Source organism: Nomascus leucogenys, chromosome 22a (genome assembly GCF_006542625.1).
Source record: "Nomascus leucogenys isolate Asia chromosome 22a, Asia_NLE_v1, whole genome shotgun sequence".
Classification (NCBI taxonomy): Eukaryota; Metazoa; Chordata; class Mammalia; order Primates; family Hylobatidae; genus Nomascus; species Nomascus leucogenys.
The window spans coordinates 2,389,987-2,416,721 of NC_044402.1; the positions used below are offsets into that span (position 1 = coordinate 2,389,987).

The 26,735-nt window shown below is 50.7% G+C and overlaps 2 protein-coding genes and 2 non-coding genes across 6 annotated transcripts in view; 1 reads left to right on the top strand and 3 right to left on the bottom strand.

Annotated features, from left to right (window-relative positions):
- Positions 1-11,811, bottom strand: part of LOC115830347 (apoptogenic protein 1, mitochondrial) — a 28,033-nt gene extending 16,222 nt beyond the window's left edge. Inside the window, exons 1-3 of one of the 2 annotated variants that reach the window (XM_030803783.1) lie at positions 11,648-11,811; positions 2,223-2,420; positions 212-275 (exon numbers count right to left, since the gene is read on the bottom strand). In XM_030803783.1, coding sequence (XP_030659643.1) covers positions 212-275; positions 2,223-2,420; positions 11,648-11,809 — 424 coding nt within the window. In that variant the 5' untranslated portion in view covers positions 11,810-11,811. The remainder of the gene's footprint in view (positions 1-211; positions 276-2,222; positions 2,421-11,647) is intronic. The other variant, XM_003276188.4, reaches the window with a different exon arrangement.
- On the bottom strand, positions 6,353-6,493 carry LOC115832732. The gene has a single exon (XR_004028232.1). It is a non-coding gene; the product is annotated as a U4 spliceosomal RNA (small nuclear RNA).
- A 77-nt stretch (positions 11,812-11,888) lies between the features above and the next one.
- On the top strand, positions 11,889-16,216 carry BAG5 (BCL2 associated athanogene 5). 2 transcript variants are annotated; one of them, XM_012498078.2, is made up of 2 exons: positions 11,889-12,157; positions 13,605-16,216. In XM_012498078.2, the coding sequence occupies exon 2, from the start codon at positions 13,633-13,635 to the stop codon at positions 14,974-14,976; it is 1,344 nt and encodes a 447-aa protein (XP_012353532.1). In that variant the 5' UTR covers positions 11,889-12,157; positions 13,605-13,632; the 3' UTR covers positions 14,977-16,216. The 2 variants fall into 2 exon arrangements, with proteins under 2 accessions (XP_012353532.1, XP_003276238.1); XM_003276190.4 differs by lacking the exon at positions 11,889-12,157 and adding an exon at positions 12,165-12,688.
- A 7,884-nt stretch (positions 16,217-24,100) lies between these two features.
- On the bottom strand, positions 24,101-24,162 carry LOC115832588. The gene has a single exon (XR_004028114.1). It is a non-coding gene; the product is annotated as a U7 small nuclear RNA (small nuclear RNA).
- Positions 24,163-26,735: the final 2,573 nt, after the last annotated feature.

The window sequence follows — 26,735 nt, forward strand, 5'->3', positions numbered from 1 at the left end:
AGAAGAGGGAGCTGGAGATTGGAGAGCCACACCTGGGAACTGGGTGTGCAAGAGAACTTGGACAGGGGTGTGCCGGGCACTGCCCCATAGCAGACCAAGGACTGCCCTGAACTTCCCCACTTCTCTCACCGCCCTTCCTTTCCCTTCTCATGGACTTGCTCAAACCCAAACAAAGAAAGCAAAAAACAAACAAGCAAACAAACGCACTCACCCGATTCAGTTCTCAGGCCCAGGCCTTTAGTTTTTAGTCTTGAGTGAATAAATTCTTCTTTTTCCTTAAAAAAAAAAAAAAAAAAAGTCTCTCAGAACTCCTTTCTCTGTCTTTCCATTTTTCTTTGGCTAGAGCACAGCTCACAGTGTCCTGGAGAAGTTTAGATGTGGACTTTCTGAGAAGCGGGTGACCCATCTCAAAGCTCGTTTAAAACCCTCTGAATGTGGTTAAAAGTTTTGTGCTTGAAACAGGATTTGAAAAGATGTTCAATAAACTTTGGGAGACACTGTTTGTTTATAAATCCACAGAACAGGTCAGGCGCAGTGGCTCACACCCATAATGCCAGCACTTTGGGATGATGAGGTGGGTGGATCACCTGAGGTCAGGAGTTCCAGACCAGCCTGGCCAACATGGAAAAACCCTGTCTCTACTAAAAGTACAAAAATTAGCCCGATGTGATGGTGGGCACCTATAATCCCACCTACTCAGGAGGCTGAGGCGGGAGAACTGCTTGAACCCGGGAAGCGGAGGTTGCAGTGAGCCGAGATCACGCCACCGCACTCCAGCCTGAACAACAGACTGAGACTCTGTCTCAAAACAAAAAAAAAACCCCACAGAATATGATAAATATACCCCACCTGACATAGGCCACTCAAATGGAAAGTCAAACTTTAAATGTTGCCGGGCATGGTGGCTCACACCTGTAATCCTAGCACTTTGGGAGGCCAAGGCAGGTGGATCACCCGAAGGTCAGGAGTTCAAGACCAGCCTGGCCAATGTGGTGAAACCCCATCTCTACTAAAAATACAAAAATTAGCCGGGTGCGGTGGCGGGCGCCTGTAATCCCAGCTACTTGCGAGGCTGAGGCAGGAGAATTGCTTGAACCAGGGAGGCGGAGGTTGCAGTGAGCTGAGATCACGCCACTGCACTCCAGCCTGGGCAACAGGAGTGAAACTCCATCTCAGAAAAAAAAAAAAAGTTAAATGTTTTTCTTCTGGTTTAGACTATTTATACTTCTTTCTTACACAGTTTATTTATAAGTATCCTGTTAAGAATTTTGAATTCTCTGCTGGGCACGGTGGCCCATGCCTGTAATCCCAACACTTTGGGAGGCTGAGGTGGGCAGATCAAGAGGTCAGGAGATCAAGACCATCCTGGCCAACATAGTGAAATCCCATCTCCATTAAAAATACAAAAATTAGCTGGGCACGGCGGCACGTGCCTGTAATCCCAGCTACTCGGGAGGGTGAGGCAGGAGAACCGCCTGAACCTGGGAGGTGGAGGGTGCAGTAAGCTGAGATCACACCACTGCACTCCAGCTTGGTGACAGAGCGAGACTCCGTCTCAAAAAAAAAAAAAAAAATTTTTTTTTTTGAATTCTCGGGAAGAATGACAACACATCACAAAAACGCAGATTTTTTTTGAGGGTCTCACTCCTGTCGCCCAGACTGGAGTGCAATGGCGCGATCTCGGCTCATTGCAACCTCTGCCTCCTGGGTTCAAGCAATTCTTGTGCTTCAGCCTCCCAAGTTACAGGGATCACAGGTATGTGCCACCACACCTGGCTCATTTTTATATTTTTAGTAGAGATAAGGTTTTGCTACGTCGGCCAGGCTGCTCTCAAACTCCTGGCTTCAAGTGATCCACCCGTCTCAGCCTCCCAAAGTGCTGGGATTGCAGAGCCACCGTGCCCCACTTAAAAAAACCGGTATTCTCATAAAGATGAACACACACACATATGTGTGTAAAACATGTACTTCTAGTTCTGGCTCTGCTGCTCACACATTGCTTCCTTCAAAGTCTCGAGATCTGTGGTTCTACGAATGACCGTTTCTCAGATACAGTTACATATTAGTTTTTAAAACTATATGCACATACGTACATACAGTGCGGGGACGGACTGAGACCCAGTACTACCACGTAACAAATAGCAAAGCAATATACTAAACACCTAGCACCCTCAAGTGGCCAACTGTGTTATTTCTCATTCTGATCTAAAACTTAAACTTACCTTACTAAAAGTCAAATTCTGGTTTGCCCAGAACTGTTGATTCCATTCTTGTGTTTCTTGTCTTAATTTTCTAAGCTTTTGTTCCAATGGAGATTCATTTTCAGGTATGTAAAAGTGAACAGGTCGAAGGTTTGAATATTTATCTGGGGGTCCTATCCAATCATGGCAAGACTTTCTTGGAGGGCAGAATCTTGAGACCTTTAACAAAGTAAATTGGATTAACATATGACAAAATGAATGTCTAGTATTACAAAATGTACAATCTGGATTTATTTATTTACTTAGAGACAGAGTCTTGCTCTGTTGCCAGGCTGGAGTGCAGTGGCGTGATCTTGGCCAAAGTGCTGGGATTACAAGTGGGAGCCACCGCACAGGGCCTAGCTTCTGGTTTAAATAGTAACAGCCCTTTCCCGAAACTCAACCACCTTTGCTAAGCTTTCTTTCTTTTTTTTTTTTTTTTTTTGAGATGGAGTCTCACTCTGTCGCCCAGGCTGGAGTGCAGTGGTGAGATCTCGGCTCACTGCAAGCTCCACCTCCCAGGTTCACGCCATTCTCCTGCCTCAGCCTCCCAAGTAGCTGGGACTACAGGCGCCCATCACCACGCCCGGCTAATTTTTTTGTATTTTTTAATGGAGATGGGGTTTCACCCTGTTAGCCAGGATGGAGCTAAGCTTTCTTAAGCTAATGAGAGACCCTACCAGGCTAGGAGGAGGTGAGGAGTCTGAAGTGCCAGCCATCATTCCAGAGGTCACAAAATCTGCAACTTCTCCAATTACTCCTGCATCTCTATTGCAGAACCTAAGATTGGCCTTTTGAGATATCTTTTCAGGTTTTTTGCAAGTCCAACGTGATGGTTCCTCCTGGACCCGCCCAGAAGCCACTCCGCACACAGGAGGATGAGTCCCACACCCCTGTGATTGCACCCGGACCAATTGGCAGCAAGCACCCATTGCCTAGCCACCTCCACCCCTTACTCCAAACTATTTTTGAAAAACTCTAGCTCCCAGATGCGTGGAGAGGCTGATTTGAGTAATAACTCTTCCATGTAGCATGGCTGGCCTCACATCAATTAAACTCTTTCTTTCTTTTTTCTTTTTTTTTTTTTTTGAGATGGAGTCTCGCTCTATCGACCAGGCTAGAGTGCAGTGGCGTGATCTTGGCTCACTGCAACCTCCGCCTCCCGGGTTCAAGCGATTCTCCTGCCCCAGCCTCCTGAGTAGCTGGGATTATAGGCACATGCCACCACGCCCGGCTAATTTTTGCATTTTTAGTAGAGATGGGGTTTCACCATGTTGACCAGGCTGATCTTGAACTCCTGACCTCAGGTGATCTGCCTGCCTCAGCCTTCCAAAGTGTGGGATTACAGGCGTGAGCCACCGTGCCCGGCCCTAAACTTTCTTTACTGCAATGCCATGGTCTCCATGAACTGATTTTGTTTGTGCAATGGGCAGGAAGAACTGTCAGGGAGTTATAGTGGGGGGACCCCGCTATTCAAGACCTGAAACTATACTGCTCATCGTCAGGGTTAAAATACACTGATTTGATGCTGGATCAATTTAGGAATCCTTTTTAGAAAGTAAAGGCAGGATTGCAATACAGACCTTCAACATTTTACCCATCAGTCTAAAAACTGTATACAATCACCAAATATCCCATTAAAAAAATAAAACCTACATTTCTAGCCAGGCGCGGTGGCGCACGCCTGTAATCCCAGCACTTTGGGAGGCTGAGGTAGGTGGATCACCTAAGGTCGGGAGTTCAAGACCAGCCTGACCAACATGGTGAAACCCCACCTCTACTAAAAATACAAAAATTAGCCATGTGTGGTGGCCGGCACCTGTAGTCCCAGCTATACGGGAGGCTGAGGCAGGAGAATGGCTTGAACCTGGGAGGCAGAGGTTGCAGTGAGCCGAGATCGCACCACTGCATTCCAACCTGGGCAACAGAGCGAGACTCCGTCTCCAAAAAAAAAAAAAAACAAAACCAAAACCTACATTTCTACAAATGCTGTCTTTTATTTTTTTTTTTTTCTTCTTTATCATACATTAAAGGACTCAGAAAATGTTCATGGGCTTCTCCCCCAAGTCTTTACATCTGTGATATCTGGCTGTTGGTAGAAACTAAGGTGAGTCCCACCAAAGGGACGGCACTAGAGTCCACCCCCTTAGACTGTGGCCCACCCCCCTAGATTGTGGCCCAGGACGGAGACTCCTTCCCGCCTCCTCCGAGCTGACCCGGGTGTCTGCAGCTCAGTGGGTTTCGCGCTAACAGTGCATGACCACTGTCCAGGGCTGCACCCGCTCTTTTGTGCTCACAGGCTCCCCATCAGGAAATGTTAAGGGAGCCACCTAACAATTAGCTGCTTTTTCTAGCTGCCCACATATCACAAAGCAAGCTCAGAGAGGTGTCAGGTGTGTTCAGCTACTTTTCCATATTTATCTACCAATTATCACTCACATAAACTGCTTTAGGGATAAAGCTGGTGTACCAATATTTTCAAATCATTGTTTGCCACTATAATGTGAGAGATGCTATCTTCCTTTTTTCCTCCCCAAAACCACGTTTCTGCCTTTATTCACGGAGGAGCTACTATTTAAAAGCGAGGAGAAGCAGCTTGGGGGAGGAAAATGTCCTTTGGTAAGAGGAAGAGCCCTTTGTAGTGCGAATAATTACCATAATTGCTAGTTTCCACAGTACAAGCCTATGATTCATGGTGTCCCACTGGCTATGCTGGGGAGAGAAGGCTCTTCCATCCGGCCCTCGTGTCTGCGGGAAGGGCACGCTAGACCCTCAGTCTCTTGAGAAGCAGCCTCAGTTCTGCCCTCCCCACAGAGAGGCACAAGTGCATTCCTGCTGGTCAGGCCCAATCTGCATCTTTGGGTCTGGGAGGGGAGTTAACCTTCCAGTTCTTGTGAAAATCTTTTTTCAGCCAGGCGCAGTGGCTCACGCCTGTAATCCCAGCACTTTGGGAGGCCGAGGCAGGTGGATCATTTGAGGTCCAGAGTTCAAGACCAGCCTGGCCAACATGGTGAAACCCCGTCTCTACTTAAAATACCAAAAAATAAGCTGGGCGTGGTGGTGTGCACCTGTAATCCCAGCTACTTGGGAGGCTAAGGCACAAGAATTGCTTGAACCTGGGAGGCGGAGGTTGCAGTGAACCAAGATCATGTCACTGCACTCCAGCCTGGGTGACAGAGTGAGACCCTGTCACAAAATTATACACACACACACACACACACACACACACACATATCGTTTCTTCTTAACTGTAAATTGGCAGGCCGGACAGCCCTACAACAGGCTTCTCCGTGCTGGCTCTGCAGGCCAGGCCTGGCTCTCCAGCCCCCTCTGCTTTTATTAAGCTTCTGAGTTCTCCACCAAGGAGCACTCCCACCCCAGCATCTCTCCCTCCAGAAGCCAAGATTCGGAAGGGGAGACACTGAGACGTTTCCCCTACACCCTATTCCTGGAAGTGCCTGTACATGACACAAAGCTACCATGGGGAAACCACCAGGGAATAATGAAGAGAAAATGTTAGCAAGTTCTTAGCGTTCTTGCTTCCTGTTCTAACTCTCAGTTCTATAAAGGCTTTGAGTTCCCATCTGAGAAGGAGTCAGGAACTTCCGTATTTACTGAGGGTTAGGGTCCCTAGCCCCCTATTCTACATGGACGCTAGACAAATCCGCAAACCCGATCCAGCAATATAAAAGAAGGATAATCCACCAGAAGGGCAAACACTAGAAAGTCAATGAAAACAGTCTCCTAATTTCAGGAATGCCAACGACATGGGAGAGCTATCCAGGCTGGAACACTTTCACCCAACGCTGGAGTGACCACAGCAGGAAGCCACCCCTGCTATATACACACATTAATTATTTTTATTATCTTTAAGGCCCTAGTCAACCATCTCTTTCCCGCCACCAACAGACACAAGGCCTGCACCTCAGTATTGTCTAAAGACGATTAGACAATTTGTCTAAAGGTGATTCGTGGGCTGGGCTTGGTGGTTAACACTTGTAATCCCAGCACCTTGGGAAGCCGAGGCAGGTGGATTGCTTGAGCTCAGGAGTTTGAGGCCAGCCTGGGCAACAAAGTGGGACCCCATCTCTATAAAAAAATTTTTTTTTCGGTCTCTGTAGAGACTGTCAAAAATTGCCGGTGCCAACTATATTGCAAGTCATCACGGCGGGGTATTGGGAAAAGTTTTCAATTATCAATAATCGCTCCTCAGATAAATCTCATTGGCTACAATACTGCCGCTGTGCAAAGCTACAGAAAAAAATTTTTTTTTTTGAGACAGTCTCGCACCGTTGCCCAGGCTGGAGTGCAGTGGCGCGATCTCAGCTCACTGCAGCCTCTGCCTACCGGGTTCAAGCGATTCTCCTGCCTCAGCCTCCCTAGCAGCTGGGATTACAGGCATGCGCCACCATGCCCGGCTAATTTTTGTATTTTTAATAGAGACGGCATTTCACCATGTTGGCCAGGCTGGTCTTGAATTCCTGACCTCAGATGATCCACCTGCCTTGGCCTTCCAAAGTGCTGAGATTACAGGCGTGAGCCACTGCGCCCTGCCAAAAAAATTTTAAAAATCAGCCAGGGGGGCGGGCTCACGCTTTAATCAGCCTTGGAGGGGCGGGGATCACGAGTCAGGAGATCGGCCGGTGAACCCGTCTACTAAAATACAAAAATAGCCGGGGGTGGGGGGCTGTAGCCCAGCTACGGAGAGGCTGGGCAGGAGAGGCGTGACCGGGGTGGGTGCAGGAGCGAGATTGCGCCACTGCACTCCAGCCTGGCACAAGCAGACTCCGTCAAAAAAAAAAAAAAAAAAAAAAAAAACAGGCGTGGTGGCACATGCCTGTAGCCCCAGCTACTAAAGAGGCTGAGGCAGGAAGATTACTTGAGCCAGTGAGGTTGAGGCTGTGATGAGCTGTGTTTGTGCCACTGCACTCCAGCCTGGGCAACAGAGCAAGACCCTATCTCCAAAAAAGGGAAAAAGATCGTTATTTGTGGACTTGTTCCAACCCTCCTCCTCTCAGAAGTTAGGTGCCCAACAGGCGGGCCCAGGGTGGTGCTCCCCTTGCATCCTCAGGAGACCCTGCCTGGAGCTGCAAACAATAAACTTCCGATAGATTCCAAAGATGGACATGGTGGATTCAGCCTTTTTCCATAAGCATCAACCTGTCTGTCCCTACGCCACCATGCAAAGGCCAAGCACTGCTCTAGGCACCAGGGAGGCATGCGTTAGCATGCCGAGCTCCTGCCTGGAGAGCCATCTGTGCATGTGTGAAAAGAGGCACACACATTCATTTCTGTATCTCTGGCACCTCATGAAGAACCTGTGCAGGAAATAACGACCACCCTGAGACAAATGTTTCCATTGGTGTTTTAAGCACCATAATACAGGACATGGTTTTCAAAAATACATGAGACTTGATCAGATGTCTTGCTTAAATCAATATGCAATGGCTCACTCTTTTTTTTTTCTTTTTGAGAATGAGTCTTGGTCCATCACCCAGGCTGGAGTGCAATGGCGTGATCTCAGCTCACTGCAACCTCTGCCTCCTGGGTTCAAGCGATTCTTCCGCCTCAGCCTCCCAAGTAGCTGGGATTACAGGTACCGCCATCATGCCCGGGTAATTTTTGTTTTTTTTTTTGAGACGGAGTTTTCGCTCTTGTCGCCCAGGCTGGAGTGCAATGGCGCAATCTCGGCTCACCACAACCTCCGCCTCCTGGGTTCAAGTGATTCTCCTGCCTCAGCCTCCCGAGTAACTGGGATTACAGGCATGCGCCTCCACGCCCAGCTAATTTTTTTTATATTTTTTAGTAGAGATGGGGTTTCTCCATGTTGGTCAGGCTGGTCTCAAACTCCTGACCTCAGGTGATCCACCCGCCTCGGCCTCCCAAAGTGCTAGGATTACAGACAGGCGTGAGCCACCACGCCTGGCTAATTTTTGTATTTTTGTAGAGATAGGATTCACCATGTTGGCCAGGCTGGTCTTGAACTCCTGACCTCAGGTGATCTGCATGCCTCAGCCTCCCAAAGTGCTGGCAAGGTGTGAGCCACCATGCCTGGCCGGATCACTCTTATTTACCAGTTTAGTAACTCTAACCAAAAAGAAGATGGGGTTAAACTCTAACCAAAAAGAAGATGGGGTTAAAATGGCTTGTTCTTATGAAAACTCAGGTTCAAATGACTTGTAGGTTCTACCAGTCATAAAAAAATTCAAACCTTAGTAAACAATCCACAGAAACAGAAAAAGAAGGCATACCCTACAGGTCATTTTTGAGGCTGAAAGTGACTTTGGGCCAGGCACGGTGGCTCATACCTGTAATCCGAGCACTTTGGGAGGCCGAGGCGGGCAGATCACCTGAGGTCAGGAGTTCAAGACCAGCCTGGCCAACATGGTGAAACCCGTCTCTACGAAAAATACAAAAATTAGCCGGCCGTAGTGGTAGGCACCTGTAATCCCAGCTACTCAGGAGGCTGAGACAGGAGAATTGCTTGAACCTGGGAAGTGGAGGTTGCAGTGAGCTGAGATCACGCCACTGCACTCCAGCCTAGGTGACAGAGTGAGACTTTGTTTCAAAAAAAAAAAAAAAAAATCTGAATGTGGTCAAAGCTCTAGAATACAGCTGTCAATTTACAGGAAAGAGGTCAGAGGAACATGCTAAATCCCACCATGGAGACACAATCACCAAAATCCTGACTGTAGGAAGTTTTAAAGGACATGTGATCCCCTCTCCAAATAAATTGCTTAAAAAAAAAAAAAAAAGGTGAGGAGGTGCTACTCGGGAGGCTGAGGCAGGAGAATAGCCTGAACCCAGGAGGCGGAGGTTGCAGTGTGCTGAGATCACGCCACTGCACTCCAGCCTCGGTGACAGAGCAAGACTCCATCTCAAAAAAAAATAAAAATAAAAATAAAAAGGTGGGGAGGTGATGGAGGCACAACCTATGGATTAAAAAGAACTAAAAAGGAGTATCTCTGAACCTATTCTGATTCGGGAACTTCCAGATTAAAGAAAAAAAAAAGAACTAAAAGAGCAAGACTAATTCTTACGTGCAAACAAGTTTAGGAACAAATGATGCAAACTACATAGGTAAGACGTAAGCGGCATGAAGTGGCTAGGGAACAGAATTTAAAAGTCTTAATTTTTTTTTTCTTTACCAAAAGCAGTTATATTTCTGAAAAGCTTGAGTTTTAAAGATGGATTTGGAGGGAAGAATGGTGCCTGACTCTTAAGTTCTATAATGTTTTTCAATTAAAAGCTGGTGCTGGCTGGGCCTGGTGGCTCACACTTAAAATCTCAGCACTTTGGGAGGCCGAGGCGGGTGGATCACCTGAAGTCAGGAGTTCGAGATCTGCCTGGCCAACATAGTGAAACCCCATCTCTACTAAAAAAAGAAAAAAAAAAATTAACCAGGCTTGGCAGCACGCGCCTGTGATCCCAGCTACTCGGGAGGCTGCGGCAGGAGAATTGCTTGAACCCAGTAGGCGAAGGTTGCAGTGAGCCGAGACTGCGCCATTGCACTCCAGCCTGGGCAGCAGAGCAAAAACTCCATCTCGAAAAAAGAAAAAACGAACAAGGCAGAGAGGTCTCTCATCTTGAGAACAGACCCATGGTAAGATTTATTTTACTTTAACAAGAAGTCTAAGGCTGAGAGTGGTGGCTCACGCTTGTAATCCCAGCACTTTGGGAGGCCCAGGCAGGCGCATCACTTGAGGTCTGGAGTTCGAAACCAGCCTGGCCAACAGGTGAAACCCTGTCTCTACTAAAAATACAAAAAAATTAGCCGGCATGGTGGTGGGCGCCTGTAATCCCAGCTACTCGGAAGGCTGAGGCACGAGAATCACTTGAGCCCGGGAGGCGGAGGTTGCAGTGAGCTGAGATCACGCCACTGTACTCCCGCCTGGGCGACAGAGGGAGACTCCATCTCAAAAAAAAAAAAAAGAAGTGTATATGACAATAGAGAAATCCTTATTTGGGTGCTGTTGTTTCTTTCCAGTACAAGTTCACAAAATAAGCTAGGGAAATGTCTTGGTTGATTCCCCGTTCGCTCTCTTAGAGCATTTCTAGACACCTGCTGTATCTTTCTGCCCAAAGACGGAGATGCTGGGTGGGTTTCTATGTTCTAGGAATAGGAGGCAAGGGCTTGGCCACTGTAACACAGAACTGAGCTGGCCACTGTAACACAGAACTGAGCTGGCCACTGTAACACAGAACTGAGCTAGCCACTTGGGTGTCTGGTTGACAAGTTGCCCTGATAACTCCTTGTTTAAATTGTAAACTAGACAGACCTTCAAAGCTACAATTATAAAAGTGTGCTAACAGCCACAGCCCAACAGAAATGAAAATGTACAAGCAAGTACATTTGCAATTTTTAATTAGCTTTTTTTTTTTTTCTTTGAGATGAAGTCTTCCTCTGTCGCCAGACTGGAGTGCAGTGGCGCGATCTCAACTCACTGCAACCTCCGTCTCCCGGGTTCAAGTGATTTTCCTGCCTCATCCTCCCAAGTAGCTGGGTCTACAGGCGCACGCCACTACGCCCAGCTAATTTCTGTATTTTTAGCAGAGACATTTCACCATATTGGGCAGGTAGTCTCACCTCTTGATTTCGTGATCTGCTCGCCTCGGCCTCCCAAAGTTCTGGGATTACAGGCGTGAGCCACGGAGCCCGGCCAATTTTTAATTAGCTCTTTTTTATACTTCTTTAATTATTGTTTAAACCAAGTTTTCCAGCCTCCTTCATTAGCCTGTTTGGTATTTGCATACTTTGCTTGAATATTTTATCTCCAGCCCATTCCACACAGTCAACATTTTCATCTGACAGATGGAATCAAGGCCTAGGCCTCCCTTAAACAAAACATCCCTCCCAAAAGTACGACTTAGAAAAATTGCTTGCCACTCTTTCTTGCTACAGACATTCTTTGCGGATCTTCGGCCAGTAACATGCATATAGCCACACATAGTTTGCAAATAAGAACAACTATTCAACGTGAAGTGCTACAAAAGTACGATAATAAAGTGCTCGCCGCTTGAAGAAAAACACTAATAATTTTAACAAAGCCAACACACACACACACAACGAAAAAAAAGGCACGCTAAGCCAAGAGCTCTTTAAATATAAAAAATAATCATTCTCGGGAACAAATAAGGTAGGTACAAATTTGCCAGGCGACTCTGTTACGCTTAAAGGTTCTGGCTGTCAACAATCCCCGGCGTGGTGGCGGCGGCACCCTCAGTCCCATCCGACCGAGGGCGTTGATGCGGGAGCCTTGGGGCTGCGGGACTGTTCGGGATAGGACGCAAGTGCACCAGGAGAAAGGCCTGAGGCGGCTGTGCAGGGCAGCGAGTGGCCCCGAGGCCCGGGTTTGTCTTCCCTTCCGGTCACCCCTCCCGGCCCAATGTCCCAGGCGCCTGCTTACCTCGCTGGGCGCCGTATCCCTGCGCTCAGCGCCGCGCTCCGGAGCGAGTTGAGAGCCGCGGCAGGCGAAGGCGCGGCAGAGAGTGTGCAGAAGGGTCCTCTTCCCCGCCCTCAAGGCCACCATGGCCCCACGCCCCCTGGCTCCCGCGGCGCACGGCAGCATTGCGACGGCGCGAGGGGCCGCTTTACGGCAGGGGCGCGAAGCCCGAGGGAGCGCGGCGGCGCGGCCGACCGTGCGCTTTCCCAGCGGTGCGACGGGGTGCGGGGGCGACGGGCGGCGCGGGCTGACCCGGGCGGCCGCTCGTTGGTCGCGGTCACTCCAGGCTGCCTCGCTGCGCCGCTGGCGGTGGGCGTGGCGCTGTCGGCGGCTAGGCGCGGACGCCGGAGGAGGTGTTCCCCGGGTTTAGGGGTGTTCGGCCAGGGGCGGGGCTGGCGGGCCCGGGCGACGGCCGGAGCTGCGGAAGTCGTGGAAGCGTCGGCGACGCATCGCGCGATGGCGCGGGCGGGACAGGTGAGCGAAGCGCGGCTTGTAGCCTTTTCCCTCCGTCGGGGGGGACAAGTGGGGCTGCACCTGCGCGCGGGGCTCCCCGCTTGGCCACCCCTTCGCCAGCGCCCACCCCCGCGCGGCCTGTCGGATCAGGCAGGGTAGAGCCGGTCTCGTCGCCGTCCCCGCCCCTGGGTCGGACGCTGGCCGGGGCTGGCCGGGCCTGGTCTCTGGTGTCTCCGGCCGGGCCTCGGTTCCCCTCCTCCCCCGGTTCCCCCGGCCGGGTCGAGCGCCCCTCGCGCGCCCATTGTGAGGTCAGGTCCTGCGGGCGCGCCCTGGCACCCGGGCCGAGACGCCTGGAGCGGCTGCTGCAGCCAGTAGCGGCCCCTTCACCGCCGGCCCCTTCACCGGCTGCCCCTCTCAGACCTAGTCGGGAGGGGTGCGAGGGATGCAGCTGGGGGCCCAGCTCCGGGGCCGCACCCCGTAAAGGGCTGATCTTCCATCGCGCCACCTCAGCCACGGGACGCCAAGACCGCAGCCAGTTCAGACCTCTTCTGGGTAAAGGGCCAATAGGGAAGGGCGAGGCGGGGAGGAAGGAGCTCGGGCCGCCTTCCCTCCGTGGCCTCCAGTACATCCTCCGGGGATGGGTGATGCGTTTCCGTTGGCTACCCACCTTGAGCGAGCCGTTTGAGAGAAACCAAGAGCTTGAAACGTGCATTAGGCCATTGTGAACTCCCAGTGGGAGGCGAGTGAATGAATTATTCATAGTTATCACGTTTTCGCGGGTTGTATTTTCTTGAGAGAGTGGAGCATGTTGGGGGCTGAGGAGGTGCTGGCCCTCGAAAGCCCAAGGTGGTGCCCTTCAGCGCTGTACCTGTCGCTCTTCTTTACCTGTGGGGTTTTAATCTTTTCAGGGAGACGTCTGTGAGGGAAAATGTGTGAGGAGCTAAAAGGGTGGGGAGGGGAAGTGCACAAAGGGATGGAGAGAAACGAAGAAGCGGGGACCTTGGGGATATCTGAGAGCCGCTGGTTTTTGTTCTACTGGTTCAGCTTCTTTTGCTTAGAGTTTCTGGAAACTAGGCATAGCTGTGTGGCGGGGCGGGGTACTGTTAGTGTTCGGAAGGTTACAAGAGCTACTGTTTCACCTTGCATAAAGGTGCCCTGCTGGTTCCAAATAGTTTGTGCCACGTACGGTGACTCACACCTTAATCCCAGCACTTTGGGAGGTGGAGGCGGGCGGATCGTCTGAGACCAGCCTGGGCAATATAGTGAGACCTGTCTCTACTAAAAATAACAACATTAGCCGGGCATAGTGGTGTACGACTGTAGACCCAGCTACTGGGGAGGCTGAGGTGGGATGACTGCTCAAAAGTATACCTTTTTAAAATGAGAATTTTAGAATGACTTTAATATACCATTGGTGTTCTGCAGAAGCCTTGTGCTGTAATAAGTTATCATTCTTGTCATCTTTTAGTGCTTGTGAAACTGAACACAACAAAAGTATGGATATGGGAAACCAACATCCTTCTATTAGTAGGCTTCAGGAAATCCAGAAGGAAGTAAAAAGTGTAGAACAGCAAGTCGTCGGCTTCAGTGGTCTGTCAGATGACAAGAATTACAAGAAACTGGAGAGGATTCTAACAAAACAACTTTTTGAAATAGACTCTGTAGATACTGAAGGAAAAGGAGATATTCAGCAAGCTAGGAAGAGGGCAGCACAGGAGACAGAACGTCTTCTCAAAGAGTTGGAACAGAATGCAAACCACCCACACCGGATTGAAATACAGAACATTTTTGAGGAAGCCCAGTCCCTCGTGAGAGAGAAAATTGTGCCATTTTATAATGGAGGCAACTGCGTAACTGATGAGTTTGAAGAAGGTATCCAAGATATCATTCTGAGGCTGACACATGTTAAAACTGGAGGAAAAATCTCCTTGCGGAAAGCAAGGTATCACACTTTAACCAAAATCTGTGCGGTGCAAGAGATAATCGAAGACTGCATGAAAAAGCAGCCTTCCCTGCCGCTTTCCGAGGATGCACATCCTTCCGTTGCCAAAATCAACTTTGTGATGTGTGAGGTGAACAAGGCCCGAGGGGTCCTGATTGCACTTCTGATGGGCGTGAACAACAGTGAGACCTGCAGGCACTTATCCTGTGTGCTTTCGGGGCTGATCGCTGACCTGGATGCTCTAGATGTGTGCGGCCGGACAGAAATCAGAAATTATCGGAGGGAGGTAGTAGAAGATATCAACAAATTATTGAAATATCTGGATTTGGAAGAGGAAGCAGACACGACTAAAGCATTTGACCTGAGACAGAATCATTCCATCTTAAAAATAGAAAAGGTCCTCAAGAGAATGAGAGAAATAAAAAACGAACTTCTCCAAGCACAAAACCCTCCTGAATTGTACCTGAGCTCCAAAACAGAATTGCAGGGTTTAATTGGACAGTTGGATGAGGTAAGTCTTGAAAAAAACCCCTGCATCCGGGAAGCCAGGAGAAGAGCAGTGATCGAGGTGCAAACTCTGATCACATATATTGACTTGAAGGAGGCCCTTGAGAAAAGAAAGCTGTTTGCTTGTGAGGAGCACCCATCCCATAAAGCCATCTGGAACGTCCTTGGAAATTTGTCTGAGATCCAGGGAGAAGTTCTTTCATTTGATGGAAATCGAACCGATAAGAACTACATCCGGCTGGAAGAGCTGCTCACCAAGCAGCTGCTAGCGCTGGATGCTGTTGATCCGCAGGGAGAAGAGAAGTGTAAGGCTGCCAGGAAACAGGCTGTGAAGCTTGCCCAGAATATTCTCAGCTATCTCGACCTGAAATCCGATGAATGGGAGTACTGAAATACCAGAGATCACACTTTTGATACTGTTTTGCACTTCATATGTGCTTCTGTGTATAGAGAGCTTTCAGTTCATTGATTTATACGTGCATATTTCAGTCTCAGTATTTATGATTGAAGCAAATTCTATTCAGTATCTGCTGCTTTTGATGTAAGACAAATATCATTACAGCACATTAACTTTTCCATTCGGATCATTATCTGTATGATGTGGTGTGGTTTGTTTGGTTTGTCCTTTTTTTCTTTGCGTTTTTAATCAGAAAACGAAATAGAAGCAGCTTTTGTAAACTTTAAATGGGTTGTGCAAGCATTAAAATGCAGGTCTTTCAGAATCTAGCACTAGGTATAACCTTACGTAATACTAGGAAAATTATGAGAAAGGGGAAATTTTGGGTTACATAAGAGTAAGGTTCAAACACAAGCAGTACATGTTCTGTTTCATTATGCTCAATAGAAGGCTTTTTTTTTTCACTTATAAGGCCTGATTGGTCCTACCCAGCTTAATGAGGTGGGGTTTTTTTGTTTGTTCAGACAGTCTGTTCTTTTGTAAACATTTTTAGTTGGAAAAACAGCATCTGCATTTTCCCCATCCTCTACATTTTAGAGAGAGGAATCTTGTTTTCGTGTGCAACATAAGAAAATTATGAAAACTAATAGCCAAAAAACCTTTGAGATTGCATTAAAGAGAAGGGATAAAGGACCAGCAATAATACCTTGTAAGTTGCTTTTGTTTGTAAAATCTGAACTTAGTTTTCCTTAGTGAGTAATTCATGAGGATGGGAACATTTAAATGAAGTTAATGGGCCTTTAAAAAAAAAAAAAAAGGAAACACCCATCCCTGTAGTTGGAGGATGAAGACCAGAGATGGGTGACCAATGTCAGGTTATACTAAAACTAAGTCAAAAAGTCTGAATGTAGCATGTAATGGTTCTCTTCTGTTGTCCAAGGCTGTAAAATGGATAGCCTTGTCACACCTCCCCGGTGCTGTTTTACAACGTGAGGGTAGATGCTGTCAGTAACCCAGAGGGACCAGGCCTTCCTAGGTTTTCCTAGGCAGTCAGCTGTTAACCACTCACATAGTAAGTATTATAACTACACCTGCTCCAGGACTAATTAGTGAAACCTGCTTGGAATTAAAGGCTTCCTCTGGGTGCCTGCTGATCAACTGAGCTCATGTTACGGGCATGTGGTGGTTTCTCTGTTGCCAGAAAGAGCCATTAAAGTCAGTCGTGCATGAAGCATCTCTCTTCTGCTAAAGGATGTGTATTTCCATAAATACTTTCTGAGGATCCAGTACAAAATGATTTCCCAAAGTTCTGAAGTGCCTTGAGAACGTGGGTCCGAGTGTTATAACAGACTCCTCCCCTGGGTCACCTTTTGCCTGGTCATCCTATTAGAGTACATCTTTGGAAATCCAGGGTAATATTATTCTCTTTCAGAGATGCTCATTTTGTAACTTTGTGTAGGGAGATTGTCACTTTAAACGGCTGAAAGTGTGCTAAAGGAGTAGCCTTAAATACCTAAAAGATGACAGAAGCATAGCCCTTAACAAATCTTCAGCTTGTCTCTCAGTATTTCCCAATCATGAAAATCCCTTGCTGTGTCTTTCCTACTAGAAATGTTCTAGAATCACTGGATGATGGGGTCAGAGGGCAGTCGTTATTTAGGCCGTGAGCTTCCCATACTACTGCAGGTCCAACTCCTGGCAACTGCGGGCTCAAGGCAGGCCATTGGAATCCACGTTTTGGCCACAGTAGTTGTAGGATTGCTTTTCTGTATCATAATTTTAGAATGCTCTTAAAATCTTGAGGAAGAGTTTTTATTTTTTATTTATTTATTTTTGAGATGGGGTCTCACTCTGTTGCCCAGGCTGCAGTGCAGTGGTGCCATCTCAGCTGACTGCAACCTCCACCTCCCAGGTTCAAGCGATTCTCCTGCCTCAGCCTCCTGAGTAGCTGGGATTACAGGTGTGTGCCACCACGCCAGGCTAATTTTTGTATTTTTAATAGAGATGAGGTTTCACCATGTTGGTCAGGCTGCTCTCGAACTCCTGACCTCGTGATCCGCCTGCCTCAGCCTCCCAAAGTGCTGGGATTACAGGTGTGAGCCACAGCGCCCAGCCCAGGAAAAGTTTTTAAATTAGAGCTCTGTTTAATTATACCCCTGGGAAATCATGGTTACACTTAAGGCGTATTCTTCACCAGAGTACTACTTACATTTTAAATTTCATTTTGTAAAGTTAAATGTCAGCATTCCCCTTAAAAGTGTCCATTGTTCTAGGCCGGGCGCGATGGCTCATGCCTGTAATCCCAGCACTTTGGGAGGCCGAGGTGGGCGGATCACGAGGTCAGGAGATGGAGACCATCCTGGATAACACGGTGAAACCCCGTCTCTACTAAAAATACAAAAAGATAGCCGGGCGTGGTGGTGGGCGCCTGTAGTCCCAGCTACTTGGGAGGCTGAGGCAGGAGAATGGCGTGAACCCGGGAGGCAGAGCTTGCAGTGAGCCGAGATCGCGCCACTGCACTCCAGTCTCTGGGCGACAGAGCGAGACTCCGTCTCAAAAAAAAAAGTGTCCATTGTTCTTTGAAAGTAGATGTTTCCGTCATTCTTTTCAAACAAAAGTGTTTGTGTACCTTTTGCCAAGTTGTGAGCATCATGTGTGAGTACAGGGTGCTCAGCTCCTCCACCGTCATTCTGAATTGTTCACACGGGTAATTGGTCATGGAAATGATCAGATTGATCTTGAGTGACTGTCAGGCATGGCTTTGTTTCTGGTTTCAATCTGTTCTAGTTCCTTGTACCGGATTATTCTACTCCTGCAATGAACCCTGTTGACACCGGATTTAGCTCTTGTCGGCCCTCGTGGGGAGCTGTTTGTGTTGATATGAGCTACTGCATGTAATTCTTAAACTGGGCTTGTCACATTGTATTGTATTTTTGTGATCTTACATGAAAAGAATCTGTACTGCAAGGAAAACCTACGCCCCAAAAATGTGTGGCCTTGGGTCTCCATTAAACGCTATAATCCATGTTCATGCCAAAAATGGCTGGGAACGTTTGCTTTATTTACATTTGGTCAGTGTTGCTTTCAGATCACACTTTATCCAAACAGGAAAGCCAGTCAGCCTATAATGAAGTAGTTATTAAAATAAATGTAATGAATATGTCTACAAAGTACAGTTTAGTGGTTTATTTTGCTAAAATGCACATATATTTGATATAATTTAGTTGAGAAGTTCAGCCAGTTTTTCTTCTTTGTTTGACTTTGTCAATTTCTATCTGGTTTTTAAGAGTCTGAGCTTAGCTTGTACGTGCAAGGTTTTGGGTTTTTTTTTTTTGAGCACAGCTTTTCAGCTTTTAATTTGTTGGGTATTTTTCTCTTAATAAGTAGAGAAATACTGGCCATCGATTTTTACATATAATACAAGTGTGTTTTTCCAGTACTTTGGTCCCTGTCCCCTCTCCGTCAGCTGTTGGACTCTTGGAACAGTATGTCTTCAATAATTCAGTGTTATTCTGAGATACACGTAGTAGTATACCCTTAGTTATTCTTGAAATAAAACCAGTGTCTTACGCTTGCAGTGGAGAAAGGCTGTGAGTCTGAGGTGGGTGTGCTCTATATATTATCACCTTCACGGACTGTCTGACCTGGGTGAGGAGCCCTTTTTTTTTTTTGAGATGAAGTCTGGCTCTGTCACCCAGGCTGAAGTGCAATGGCACGATCTCGGCTCACTGCAACCTCTGCCTCCCAGGTTCAAGCAATTCTCCTGCCTCAACCTCCCGAGTAGCTGGGATTACAGGTGCCTGCCACAACCCCTGGCTAATTTTTTGTGTTTTTAGTAGAGACGGGGTTTCACCATGTTGGCCAGGATGGTCTCGAACTCCTGACCTCAGGTGATCCACCCACCTCGGCCTCCCAAAGTGCTGGGATTACAGACGTGAGCCACCACGCCCGGCCTCCGATTGTATTTTTGTTATTTTCTCTGCCTGCTTTTATCTTCCAGAGGATCCAAACAGAGGCGGTCTTTGCAAGCCTCGCAAATGCATGATAGGCCCAGAGCCAAGAGAAACGATGTGTACAGGTTAAAGAGAAACACTCTGGGGGAAATGTGAGCTTTTGAATAAATCCTCTACCACACGTGAGGATTCTTTTTTTTTTTTTTTTTTTTTTTTTTTTTTGAGAAGGAGTCTCGCTCTTTCACCCAGGCTGGGGTGCAGTGGCGCGATCTCAGCTCACTGCAGGCTCCGCCCCCCGGGATTCACGCCATTCTCCTGCCTCAGCCTCCCACGTAGCTGGGACTACAGGCGCCCGCCACCTCGCCCGGCTAATTTTTTGTATTTTTAATAGAGACAGGGTTTCACTGTGTTAGCCAGGATGGTCTCGATATCCTGACCTCGTGATCCGCCCGCCTCGGCCTCCCAAAGTGCTGGGATTACAGGCGTGGGCCACCGCGCCCGGCCTTTTGAGGATTCTTATCACTTATACTGGAAACAGCATTAACCAGGCTCCTAGTGTATCCTTGTGTTGTGCTGAGGATTGAAGAATCCATCGTGCCACCAGTGGCCATGGAGAAATTCCAGTCTAGTCAGAGAAGGGACGAGGGGAGTCAGCTGCGCCTGGTCTGTCTCAGGTGTGAATGTCTGGTGTCAGGGCAGGTGTCAAGTGCAAGCCGGAAAAAGACCAGTGTCTTAGGGAGGAGTCTCACTGGGCCCTTCAAGGCTGGTTAGAAGTAGGACAGGAGAGGGTGGGTGTGGCGGCTCACACCGGTGATCTTGGCACTTTGGGAGGCTAAGGTGAGAGGACTGCTTGAGCCCAGGAGTTCAAGAACAGCCTGGGCAACACAGACCCCATCGCTACAAAAAAATTAATATAATTTTTTTTTTTTTTAAAGAAGAAACCCTGGAGAGAGCTGAGCTGGAACGAGGTGGCAGGGGCTGAGGGCAGTGTCCTGGCAAGCCTGGCTCTTGATTCTGGGTACAAGCTGGGCCCTAACTGAAGGCCTCTTACATGCAGGTCTGGGGTCGCCCCTGCTGGTCAGGACATGTCCGAGGGCATCTTACAAAATGTTTTGGGTTCTTTTGTTTTTTATTGAAACACGGTTTTAATATGTTGCCCAGGCTGGTCTCGAACTCCTGGGCTCAAGCGATCCTCCTGCCTCAGCCTCCCAAAGTGCTGGGATGACAGACATGAGCTACCACGCTTGCCTTGCCTTTCCATTTTGTGTAGTTATTGCACAGATTTTGGGGTGGGGGGGTTCACCAGGCAGCCTTAGGACTCTGTGTCCCTAGTTCTAGGTCTCTTCAGCTTGTGCCCTTTTTATGCCAATCACCAGCAGGCTATTTCAGGTCCTCGTTCACCTATTTGCCCTCTTGGTCTTTCTAAAAGCACGGCTCTGATCATATGGCTTTTCTGAACAAAAACCTTCAGTGACCTCCACTATTTCACCCGGCCACGTCCGTGCGAGGCCCTGAGTGGTGTGGTCCAGGCTGCCCAGCAGCCCCAGCTCCACTGCCCGGCCATCTGTGCAAAATGTTCTACATACATTTTAAGGTCTCAGCCCCCCTTGAGGCAGATTTTTCATACTATCTGTTTCATAGGTGATTCTGAGATTCAGGTGGTCCCTTGCCCAGGGAACTGCCCAGAGTCACTTGGCAAAGGAGGGAAGGACAATTTGGTTACAGTTCACAAGTCATGGACTTACCTGAGAGTTGAAGAAATGGCCGGTGCCTGGGGCACCCCAGGGATTCTAGTTTCATCAGGATGGGGTACAGTCTGGACATCAGGATTTCTGAAAGCTCCCACCTCAGGGAATGCTGACCAAGTAGCTAAAAGCAGGCTGGGGCCCAGACTGCCAGGTTCACATCTCAGCTGTGCCACTTTCTTTTTTTTTTTTTCTGTCGCCCAAGCTGGAGTGCAGTGGCACAATCTTGGCTCACTGCAACCTCTGCCTCTTGGGTTCAAGCGATTCTCCTGCCTCAGCCTCCCAAGTAGCTGGGACTATAGGCATGCGCCACCATGCCCAGCTGATTTTTGTATTTTTAGTAGAGACGGGGTTTCACCATGTTGGCCAGGATGGTCTCCATCTCTTGACCTTGTGATCCGCCCGCCTCAGCCTCCCAAAGTGCCAGGATTACAGGTGTGAGCCACCATGTCCGGTGAGCTGTGCCACTTTCAAAGCTGAGCCCCTGAGCTTCAGTTTCTTCTGAAAGGTGGGCAGTACTTAGCACTTAGGTTTAAAGGATTCAGCTGGTTAATGTGAAACATTCAGATCCAGTATTGTCTCAAAGTCACTGTGTCAGTGAACCGGCATCCCTCATCCTGGACAGACTGTCTTAAACGAGTGCTTTATTCTGTCCACATGTCTTCCACTTGTGAATTACAACTGCAAAAATGTATCTTTCTACAGTAAGGTTGAAGTGAAGTGAAGCTGTTTCCCCCCTTAGGATTCTTTGGTCTTTCCGGAGCTGCCAGGGGTCTCTGACCCCACTTGGTAAGGACTCGGTGCCGCACGCTGCCTCTCCATCTCTGGTCCCCGCTGCGGTTACAGCAAATGGTAGGTTTTCAGTGTGTGTTAGAACCCTTTCAGTTCTCAAGCCGTTTCCCTGTGGCCACGTTTTCAGAAGAATGTTGCCAGTTCCCCACCTTCTGTCTCCCTCTCACACTGGTGTCTGCCCCACCTCAGTCCTCTGTGGGTGCTGGGACACGGAGCTGGGTGGTTCTGAGTGCCGAGCGGAGAGCAAGGTCATCAGATGACTTTGCTGTTCATGGCCCTGGGTTCTGGTGCTCTCAGCCGAAGCCCTCCCTGCCCATCCCTTGGGCCGTGGAGCGTATCTTCTGTTCCTGTACCCTATTAACACAGTGGCTCACCTGTCTCTCCCATGCCAGGCCACAGTGCCTTTCAAGGCAAGATCTGTCTCTTCATCCATGCAGCCTCAGGTCCTGGCAGTAATGGGCACTCACATGCCTTTTGGATGAGCTGTTCTTTGGAAATAGTGTCCTTAGCTCCTGGCACGTAATAGGCATTCAGTGAATACTTGCTGAATAAATGAGTGGAAAAATCTCAAATCTTCAGATAGCTTCAGAGGGTATTTAAAGTCCTTCTGCTTATCGGATCCAAAGGACCTTCTCTCTGCTGCACCTTCCACTGGGGCTGGGATGGCCAATCAATATCTCTCACCTGAGGCCACCTCATCCCCCTGACAGCCCGGGTGGAATCAGAAGTGCCTCCCACTCGGTCCCTGGGGCAGGAGGGCCAGCAGGCCAGAGCAGGTCACACCCTGCCGCAGAGAAGCAAGGCCTCTCCAATTCCAGAGCCCTTGGCTGACCACCCAGCCACGGAGGCCAGGCTGGCTGGAGCCTCTGAAGATGAGGGGTGGCGATGTTGGCTTCTGTCTCTGAAATTCATCTGCTCATGCTTGTGATGCTGAAATGAGCAGTTAGCTCTTTGATTCCTGAGCCTGGGCATGTCCGCAGTGCTGTTGGAAAGGACCAGGGAGGGGCAGTGTCAGGGCCAGTGCGTGCCTAGTGTGCCCTTCCGACCGATTTGAGATGACGAGGAATCTTCCTGGTTGCTGGGTGAGGTACTTGAAGGAAACCCACTAAGCCGTGGGGGTGAGGAGGACTGAGGGAGTGCAGCTGAGCCTTGGGGTGGACTCTCCATTTAACTAGCATCTGCCGAGTGCCTATGAGGTGCTGGGGACAAAGGCATGGACCCGGGGCAAGGATCCGTGCAGAGGCTACGTGGCTTTCTGAGAGATCCATCGCAAGGAGCATTGGCCGGATGTGATGGGGTGGTTGAGAAGCCCAGGGAGGCTTCCTGGCGGAGGTGTGAGGTTAGCTGGTCACGGACAAGAAGTGGAACGTGACAGGAAGTGCAGGAGTTCGTCTCCTTCCCAGGCAAGACTGTAGTTGTGAACACACTGTTCCAGTCGGCAGGCTGGGAGCTTCATCAGAGTGAGAGTGCTGGCAGCCGCCACCGCTGCTGGGGCCTGGAGGGCCAGGCAGGGCCAGCCAAGCTGGACCACGAGCTGCTGGGGCAGGGTTGGGGCCTGAGAGTCCTCCAAGGGACAGGAGGCAGGTCTGCTCTCCACAGGGTGAGGGAGAGAAGGGGACCTGAGAGAGTCGGGGTGGGGCCTAAGAGCTGCGCTTCAGCCATGAGGAGGGGCAGCCGTGGATGGTTTTTAGCCTGGGGAGTGACGGGCCATGCTTCCCTTTGGGATGGCCCCAGCAGGACAGCGCCCCGCCAGTCCACATGAGCCAGCGGCCGCTGTGCCATGCCTGCTCTTCCAGGCCACCTCCACCCCCACAGTCGCGCCCGACTCTGGTCCCCAGTGAACATCGGCCCTTCCGACAGCTTGTGTGTGCCCCGTGGTGCCCCCCCATCCCCACCTAGCACTGTTCCAGGTGGGCGGGCATCCACTCAGCCTCTCCCTGGTGCTCACCCAGCTCCCTCCAAGACAGAAATGAGACCAGCAGAGACGCTCTGTGGGAGGCTGTCCATGAGCCCCAGAGCCCCAGGAGGGCCCTCCAGGCTGGTCCCGCCAGCCCAGGGTGCAGCACTGCCTGAGGTGACGTGGGGGGCTGCAGGTGGCTGGCAGTTCAGATACTGGAGCTCCCAGTGGGAGGGATGGCTAGCCACTCACCCAGAACCTTCCCAGAATGGGGAAGGAGAGAGCCCACTTGTGGCAGCATCAACAGGATTTTGAGGACACAGTTCTGGAGCTGAAGGCCTGCAGCGAGCCTGGTGCAGGATGAGGCGTCAGACCTGGGCCCCTCCCAGGCCGCTGGGTTCCAGTGCTCCCGCCAGGCCCTCTGTGCCCACCAAGCCTCACCCTGGTCATAAGCGGCCCAGGGCAGGTTTTCTTTTCAGGCTGAGAACTGGGCCTCTGGGCCTGGTGAGGGGCAGTGGCCCAGCGGTGGCCACCTCCCAAGGCTCCTCTGTGGGGTAGGACACCCCTGCCAGGAAGAGCCGGTGTCCCAGCCCTGGGGTGGGGAGCAGAGCCTTTCCCTAGGAGCCTGGGCTTCCAGCCCTCCCTCCCCACCCAGCCAGTCTGGTGGGGGAAGGAACCACCTCGGATTTGATTGAGGAAGACTTTTTTTTTCTTTTTCTTTTATTTATTTAAAGGGCTTTCCAGCAAAGACCGGAAAACCTGCTAGTCAAATTCTAGAAGAGCTGTAACACTGGAAGAGACATTTTTTTTTTTTTTTTTTTTTTTTTTTTGAGACAGAGTCTTGCTCTGGTCCCCAGGCTGGAGTGCAGTGGCGCAATCTCGGCTCACTGCAAGCTCCGCCTCCCGGGTTCACGCCATTCTCCTGCCTCAGCCTCCCGAGTAGCTGGGACTACAGGCGTCCGCCACCACGCCCGGCTAATTTTTTTTTTTTTTTGTATTTTTAGTAGAGACGGGGTTTCACCATGTTAGCCAGGATGGTCTCGATCTTCTGACCTTGTGATCCGCCCGCCTCGGCCTCCCAAAGTGCTGGGATTACAAGCTTGAGCCACCGCGCCCGGCCATGGAAGACACATTTTTGTAGCTAAGTTCATGAACAAATTCACACGCTCCACACTGCTGCCTTCTCGGCCTCCCTTTCCCCAGCCGACCTCCATCACCTGCCCCTGCCCTCAAAGCACCGAGTCCCCCAGGGCCTGTGCCTCAGGGCAGCTGCCAGGGCTGCCAGGCCCCACCGGGGGCTGTCTCCCTCCCTCGGGGACATGCTCAGAGCTGCACTGGCTGGGGAGGCTCTGGGCGGAAGGGTGGAGAGACAAAGAGGTCTTTGTGTCCCTCTGGCTGGACGGGAGGACAGACGGGTCAGCCAAGGCTGTGTGACTGGTGAGGCCCATCCGAGGTCCCAGACTCCTGCCACCACCTACCTGGGGCCCTGACATGTGCAAGGCATCTCTGTGTGCCTCAGTTTCCCGGCTGCGAGGTGGGGTCAGTCCACGCACCATCCTGCCTCCGCACCTGGCTTCCTGCCCAGCATCACCAGCCCTCACAGCTTCACGTTCCTGCTGTTTGCCACTTTGGTGTCTTTGCTGGCCCCTTCCCCACAGGCACGTGAACTCGCCGCATCCCCAGCGCTTTCACAGACTGGCAAGGGCTGGGAAGGGCAGACCCACAGAGGACCACAGCCGTGTGGGGTGGGGCACCCAGGACTGCTGCATGGACCAGGAGGGAGGAAGAAGACAAGCCCTGTCCTGGCAGCTCGGAGGCCCTGCGCCTGCAGAGGCCACTGCAGGGCAAGGTCGGGCAGGGCCGGGATCTGGCTCTGGCCTAGGTGAGGGGTGGCCAGGTGAGAAGCAGAAGGAGCTCCCCAGGGCCGCCTCTGTCACCTCATTTTCCTGCCAGGCCTGGGGCAGGGAGGGTGCCCAGCAAGCATCTGCGGGCTGACAGAAGGGCATGGTGCCCGAGGCTCAGTGTGGCTGGGAGCCAGGACAGAGCCATCTTCCCACCCCTGGGTCGCAGGCCAGCCCTTCCCAGGTTGGGCAGGCTGGGCCTAGAGAGGCACCAGGGCCGTGCTCACAGGGACAGAAATGGAGGCAGAGGGCCAGCTGGGCTCCTCGAGGTCCCCCTCCCCTCTGCTGTCTCTGGGTGTACCAGTCACCCAGAGAGGGTGACAGTGGAACGGCTGCTGTCTGGTGCTGGGTCACGGGCAGAAACAGCCTCATGGCCAGGCCACCTGATGGCCATTCCCACAGGAAGGACTGGCTTCTGTGCTGTGTCCCAGCTCTGGCATGACCAAGCCATCCTCTGACCACCAGCAGCCACACCTGGCTTCAAAGAAGAGCCCAATGGGCCACATGGACCCCAGCAGGCACCAGATGTCAGCTGCAGTCAGTCTCCAACCACACTGCCTGCGCTCTGCCCCACCCTGCCTCATCGTCCTCAGAGGACTTAGCACAATGCCAGGGGCCCCGCCACCTGAGACCCTGAAGACATAAAACTTGTTCCTGCTTGTATCCCTAGTACCTAGAGCAGCACCTGGCTCAACACGCTGACACCTGTGGGTGCACTCTGCATGTGGCGTGGACCCCGGGGGCAGCAGGAGCAGAGTCGAGGGGGATGGTTTTGCCTCCTGAGTCAGGGAACATGCTGCAAAGCTCCGTGGGCACCTGTCTTGTGGGGCATGGGGGGTCAGCAGGAACCAGCGCCCTCAGGTGTGGCTGGGTGTGCATGAGCCCTGTGCATGTGCCACCAGGATCACCTGTGATGGGGGAGTCAGGGCCCCGCTGGGTACACCCTTTACATGGAGCCTGGCCCAGAGGCAGGGCCTTCGGGTGGAGGGGCACGCCCTTGCTGATGGCCAGAGATGAAAGTGAGACCCAGAAAGAGATCAGGAAACTGGGGTGCTCAGATTCTCCTGGGGGCTCCTCCAACTCCGCTCCTCCAGCACAGCTGGCATTTCTCTGCACGTGGGGATGTAAAGGAAAATGAAGACTTTTCAAAAGCAGAGCCCAGAGCCAGGGCCAGGCACACTGGAGGCCCTGGAAGAACTTCAGGCAGCGGGTAGGGGACAGCGCCAGGACTGCCAGGTCTCTCTAGGCCCCACGAGCCAAGGGAGGTTTGGAGGCTTTGCTGAGTGCCCCTGGGGGCAGCAGTGGGGTTGGGGGAGGGGGTCAGGGAAAGGATTTGGGGGCAGTGAGGACGGCACCAGGGGATGGGGGCACCCAGGGTTCTGGCCTGGCTAGCAGGAGGAGGGGTTAGCCATGGGGTCGGGGTCACAGAAGCATGGGCAGCAGAACCCACTGGGCCTCGCTGATA

What these genes read in the sequence shown, in the direction of transcription:
- BAG5 (XM_012498078.2), top strand. Translation starts at nt 13,633, where the DNA reads ATGGATATGGGAAACCAACATCCTTCTATTAGTAGGCTTCAGGAAATC.